General features: G+C 42.1%; 1 protein-coding gene across 1 annotated transcript; it reads right to left on the bottom strand.

The window, feature by feature from the left end:
* Positions 1 to 397: 397 nt before the first annotated feature.
* LOC309500673 (beta-1,3-galactosyl-O-glycosyl-glycoprotein beta-1,6-N-acetylglucosaminyltransferase 3-like) lies at positions 398 to 1,796 on the bottom strand (the record flags this gene model as incomplete). Its single annotated transcript, XM_082172356.1, has 1 exon — positions 398 to 1,796. The coding sequence occupies one exon, from the start codon at positions 1,794 to 1,796 to the stop codon at positions 504 to 506; it is 1,293 nt and encodes a 430-aa protein (XP_082028482.1). The 3' UTR covers positions 398 to 503.
* Between the last annotated feature and the right edge of the window lie 4,354 nt (positions 1,797 to 6,150).

Below are 6,150 nucleotides of genomic sequence, written 5' to 3' on the forward strand. Positions count from 1 at the left end.
TCCTGGTCTTCATTGAGCACACTGGTCTCGTGATGGGCTCTAACTGTAATTCTCCAACATTAGGTTTTTTTATTATTTTATTTTTATTTATTTTTATTTAAATTAACCACTGTGAAATGGTGAGGTTTTTCTGCTTTTCCACTTGAAGAGTGTAGTTTTCATTAACTCATTGTTTTCTGATTCTACTTGCATCAATATTTATATGGAGAAAGGTTTCATTTTTGATCTATTGATGTTAAGTTATTTCCAAATCTGTTTGGTTTATATGAAGTATTAATTGTAACACAAAGAGAGCTTCTCTAAAGTGTACAAATCATATTAAAACACAAATGACTAATTTAATTGAAAGTATTTGAAGATTTGCATCATCCTATTAATATGACCAACTTCAAATATATAAATGTTTATAATATACTTTATTACATTTACATTCATATCCATAAAAAGATTCCTATAATATTTAGAAAAATATACAAATAGATACTGTACCTGTCATTAAAACATCATAAAATAATGTCCGATTTTTTAACTGTTATTAATGATTGACCATAAATAGCTTTGTACCTTAAAAAAGCCTCCATACATTTGATTGCTACATCATCTACTTCTGGATCAAACTTGTTTGCCAAAAGATGGTGTTGCCTCACAATCCATTTCAAGTCCCCAGCTCCATAGACACACACTGCCCGTCTGTGAACCCCAGTGCATGGTGGGTAGGGAGCCCCACTCTTTAGATCTCCTTCATGGTAGCTCCACTTCACTAGACGAGCAATTGAGTTCATGTCTGATTGCTCGTACTTTCTGTCTGAAGGGTTGGATCCTGGTACTGAAGGCATCCGCTGTAACGTAGCCCACATGTGCTCATCTGGACTGTATGTGTCTTTCTCCCATTCCATGAAATCGTGAATCTCTTTGCTTTTGAAGATGTGATCCACAAACTGTCTTGAGACCACAAAGTAAGCATTTCCTGAGAACATAGGGCTCTGTATTGGCGGGGGTGACTTTGTAACATCGGTCCGAGTCACAACATTCGTAACATTGTGATGATACTGCCAGCGCACCTTTTTGGACTCTACGGCCTTGGACTCCAAACTGTTCTTTCCGTTCAGGAGTTTTAGAGATTGAATAATTTCTTCATTGGTTTTAATGGGGAAATCAGTGCCACAGGTGTTGAGCAGATACCTCCACTGGACAGGTGACTTGAGCAGATCCTGCATGCAGTTGATGTCCGCTTGAACTCGAGACCAGGAAGTGTAGATCACATTCTCCAGTTTGCTGGCCACAAACACGTTAGTCAGGCAGGACACAATGGCCCTAACTGCTTCTTTAAAGATCTCAGGTGACTTCTGGTCCACATGAACACAGTACACATTGTCAGGAGTGTAAATGGCCCTTAAGAGCCTTTCAAACATCTCGATCTTCTCGTGGATCACCATTGAGTAAGCAATGGGGAAATCTTTCTCCTCTTTACTGAGAGAAAACATCAGAAACCCTCTGTCTCGGATGTAGGATGGACAATCCTTGGTTGCGTTGAGATAGAATGATTCGGACAGCAGGAATTTCCTCTTTTTTTTCGAGGCCAAGAGCTTCGTGAAAATGTCCTTGTCCACTCCGTCCATGTCTCCTTGGATAATAGCAGAACAAGCCTTTAGTTCTCCAACATCCTGCTTTAGTAAGTGATTCAATACCAGCTCTTTCTTATGAGGAGAATTTGTCATTTGTCCTAGATAGATCAGCAAAAAAAGGGACACTGAAATGGAGATTATTTTCAGAATCCTCAGATTTCTAAATCTCATGTTTAATTCTTTAAAATTATATTTTTCCAGAAACAACCTGTACCAGTGAGGTATAAAACATCTTGTGACAAGAAAGTGAATCTTGTACAAAGGGGAAGGGCGGACTTCTGCAAAAGAGATTAATCATTATTGCACAGAGGTCGATGTGAATATCACCAACCAGGAAGGTGTGTATTAAGGTATTGTATATCACGTCTGACCGCTTTGAGGAAGCTATTTGTTTTATTACCAGACCTGTAACCTGTAATGGAGTTAATATTCTTTAATTCTTCTGACTCTGTTCTTTCTTACTTACTTGTCTTGTTTCCGGTCCAAATATCTAAAAATTCTTAAATCAAGATACATTTAATAGATAAGTAAAATGGCATACGATATTATGTGAGTTTTCACTTAAGATGCAAAATTATCTGCCCGTGAGGTATGATAAATAATCTTGTTTCTGATTGAATTAAGATACTTACTTTTTTTTCTCCATAAAACAAGACATGATATCTTATGCCACTTTACTTAATTAGTACATTCATCTTGATTTAAGAATTTTTTGATATTTGAACTAGAAAATACTAAGGAAGAAAAGCTTCTTTTTTTTTTCTTTTTTTTTTCTGTGTTTGAAGTGTCAGTATAAGCAATTACAAGAATTCTGTTCTCCTTTTTGGTTCTATCCTTTCAAGATATCTATAATCATAGCTCCTCAACCCCAAAACCAGGTACGCGAGAGTAGGTCCAACAAATCCAACAATATTTGTGTAATAGACATTTACAACTCTTTTTTTGAGCCTTTGAATTAGGACAGCCTTCATCACGCAGCAGTGATGCAATCGACCTTCGAATGCGCCCTTCGAATAAACTAATTTGTTTCATTTAAGTTTGCCCTACTCAAACCAATTAATTATTTGTATTATCACACATAAGTGTTTTGGGGGTATACAATAGGGTTTGGTTAAAAACATACCTAAATTTTATGTGTTATTTGATGAAAATCCTGCCCATTGCCGTTGGTCTCCTGTGCACAACTGTGTGTTCATGACACTCTATTAGTTAATTCTACAGTTCACTCCGCTGGCAGAAAAAGCACACAAGTTGTGAGAACTCGACACTAATAAAAACACTTCATGTAATGTGTACTAACACAGTAAATAGGGACAAGTTTGATTTCAGGCAGACTTTAAACAACTCCCCAAACAGTATTACAATCTTCACTTAATATAAACCAGTTTGACTTTATTTATTTCTTAACTGTACAAAAGTTATTAATAATTAACCAAGGTGTAGCTCTAGGTAACGTTTTGTTGAAACTTGACTATATAGTTTTCCTTGTTGGGTTTAGAAAATACATTTGCAGTGACAAAGGAAGCCAAGATATAAGGAGATCAAGTGATGTTGGTTACTTATTAATGGTCATAAATTGATCATGATTCATTGGTCTAATACAAAGTCTAATAACTTATCATTAATGTGATGTTTTGACAATCATCCAGATTGTCTGTTCTCACTGTTGCACAGCGGTTTCCTGTCTGCCTGAGTAGATTGCGTTTGTTGCTCCATATAGCTTTGTTTTTATCACTGATCTCTATCTTTAATTGCTGTTTATATTGCTTAAAGGTATAGCGGAGGATTTTCTTTTTCCGGGTGGGTAGCCTATTCTATTGGTCCACCTAAGTGTCAATCATTCTGGTGATATGTTTACGTAAGGCCGCCGTACGTGCTCATCCCTTGGTAGTTTTCGCTTTCTGCGCATGCGCACTTTCAGGTGTATTATGTGTGATGCGTTACGGTTTCAGCCATTCCTTTGAAAATGGCTGAGGGTCGAAAGAGAAAAAATGCATACGAAGTGTATGATAAGAAGAGAAAGGCCGCAGAATATAGAAACAAGACCAGAGTGATTTTGGGTGAATATTTCACACGCTGGCGTGCGCTAAAAGCACAGGTTGGGCTTCCCACTGATGCCGCAGTCGCGAAGATTCTACTAGACAGGTCAAGTTTGGCATGCTATTTGGAGAAATCCATTTAAAATCACTGCTAGTAAAAGTTAATGTAAGCTATGATTAGCGATGCTAGCCCTGGCACAAGTCATGCACCGCGTAGACACGGTAAACATCTCAATTTGTCTAAAGTAGCCTTATGACCAAATGGTAAATGGTATCACGCTGAAATGTTCTAAATCCTTGTGTGTTCATTTTTGATAATTCCAATGTGTTCACCATAGTATTTATTACACAAATGCAACAAGCTACTTCTCCATTGCATATCATGTCTCTCGTGCACACGTTTAATAGGCGTTCCCTCTAGGGAGCAGATAGAGTGTTGCGCATGTGCATTTTTAAAAAAATTGGAGAGGGCGGGTCTTTTCTAAAATTCGGAAAGATCCTCCGCTATACCTTTAATATAACGTAATCATTGCAATATATGAAGAGTTCAGATGCAAAAGCCTCTAAGTGCCATCTGAAATATTCTTCTAGAATGATAATTTTTATCAAGCTCGTATATTTAAGTTTAATAATTTCACTTAAATGGCAATGCAAATTACCTATTAATTGTCATTTAAGTGAAATTACTTAACTTTTCAACATTTTCAAAAGAAAGAGCAAATTCCTCTGTTCCTGGGTCCCAAGAGGGCCAGACTGGTGGTGTTCGACCTTGTAAAGCCTTGCCACCCTCAGCCCCCTCTTGTATCGCCAGCCGGCAGCCAGGTGTGGTTTGAGGACCCGATTACGCTTTCTCCACACTATGAAGACAGGTAAGTGTTGCACAGCACACTCAGACCCCTCCTCGGGCCGCCCCCGGGCCTTCCAAGTCGGGTCCCTGTAATCCACTTCGCTGCCCCACCCCGGGTACGTCTATGGTGCCTCTGGTCCCCTTGGCCCAGTTCGTGGAAGCCTGGAAAGTGCTTCCCAACCAGTCCAGCTGGCTCCTCTGCACCATCAGACTCGGCTATACGATTCAGTTTGGCCGGCATCCGCCCAAGTTCAGCAGTGTTCGTTACACTTCAGTGTTGAGCGAACATGCCCCTGTCATGCGCGCGGAGATCGCAGTCCTACTGGAAAAGGATGCGATAGAGCCGGTCCCTCCAGCCGTTATGAAGCATATTGAGCATATACCCTTCGGGTTGGCCCTGTCGCCCCGCGTCTTTACGAAGGTCGTGGAGGCGGCCATGAGAGAGCGTGGTGTTCGTGTCCTCAACTATCTACCTTATACTAGCTCAGTCTCGGGAGCAGTTGTGCGAGCACAGGGACTTGCTGCTCCAGCATCAGTTGGGTCTTTGGGTCAACTGGGAAAAGAGCAAACTCGCCCCCGTACAAAGGATCTCTTTTCTCGGTATGGAGCTGAACTCGGTCCACCAGACGGCACGCCTCACAGAGGAATGTGTCCGAATGTGTCAGTGCTGAACTGCTTGAATACTGTAAAGAGCAGAACAGTGGTCCCACTGAAACTTTTTCAGAGGCTCCAGGGGCATATGGCATCCGCAGCCGCAGTAACGCTGCTGGGTTTGCTTCATATGAGATCGCTTTAGCACTGGCTTCATGGCCGAGTCCCAAGATGGGCGTGGCAGAGTGGCACGCTCCATGTGACAATCACCCCGGCCTGCCGCAAAACCCTCAGCCCGTGGTCAGACCCTTCGTTTCTTCGGAGTGCCCCTAGAACATGTGTCCAGGTATGCTGTGGTCTCCACAGATGCCTCCAGATTTCTCAGAATCGCCAATGAAACATCATTCCCGGACAACTGCCTCTATACCTTTCGGCTCGTCAGCCTGAACACCGCTACCAGAGCGTAGCTGTCCAGGGAATTCCCTCGAGTGAGCTTCATGGAATTCGTTGAGTGGTGCTGGTGTCCTGTAAATCACCGCTCACCGTCGGACCTATCGACCATTTACACAAGCCCCACTGATTATCTAGTGCCCAGCCAGAACCACACAGACTGCGAGGGTCAGCAGCATGAGCCCACCACAGGCTGTGAAAGGGTCTTCGCCGTGACGTTCGAGCCAACGCCAACAAGGGCGACCGAGCAGAACATCACCACGGAACCTGAGCAACGTGAGTCTGACCAGATTTGCAAGCCGGCTGCTCCATCTGTCGCTGAGAGAGTGCTAGTGGAATATGGGGGTTTGGAAGTGAGCCCCACCCACCCCTCCGCCACTGAGATTGAGTGTTTGGCAAGCATATAGGAAGACGGTTTTGATTTTGGAGAGGTTAACCAAACCCAGTTTGCCACCATCTGAATCTGTCTGTTACATCTCTAATTCTCAGGTCCGACCCAACCTCCCTCTCCCACCACCTCTCTAGAATGTTTTTGAGACTTTATTTTTTGTTGGATTTTGCATCACTCTCCAAGCCCCTCTCCAGACCCTAGCCATGC

The sequence above is a fragment of the Leuciscus leuciscus genome, assembly GCF_965113295.1.
Source record: "Leuciscus leuciscus genome assembly, chromosome: 6".
NCBI lineage: Eukaryota > Metazoa > Chordata > Actinopteri > Cypriniformes > Leuciscidae > Leuciscus > Leuciscus leuciscus.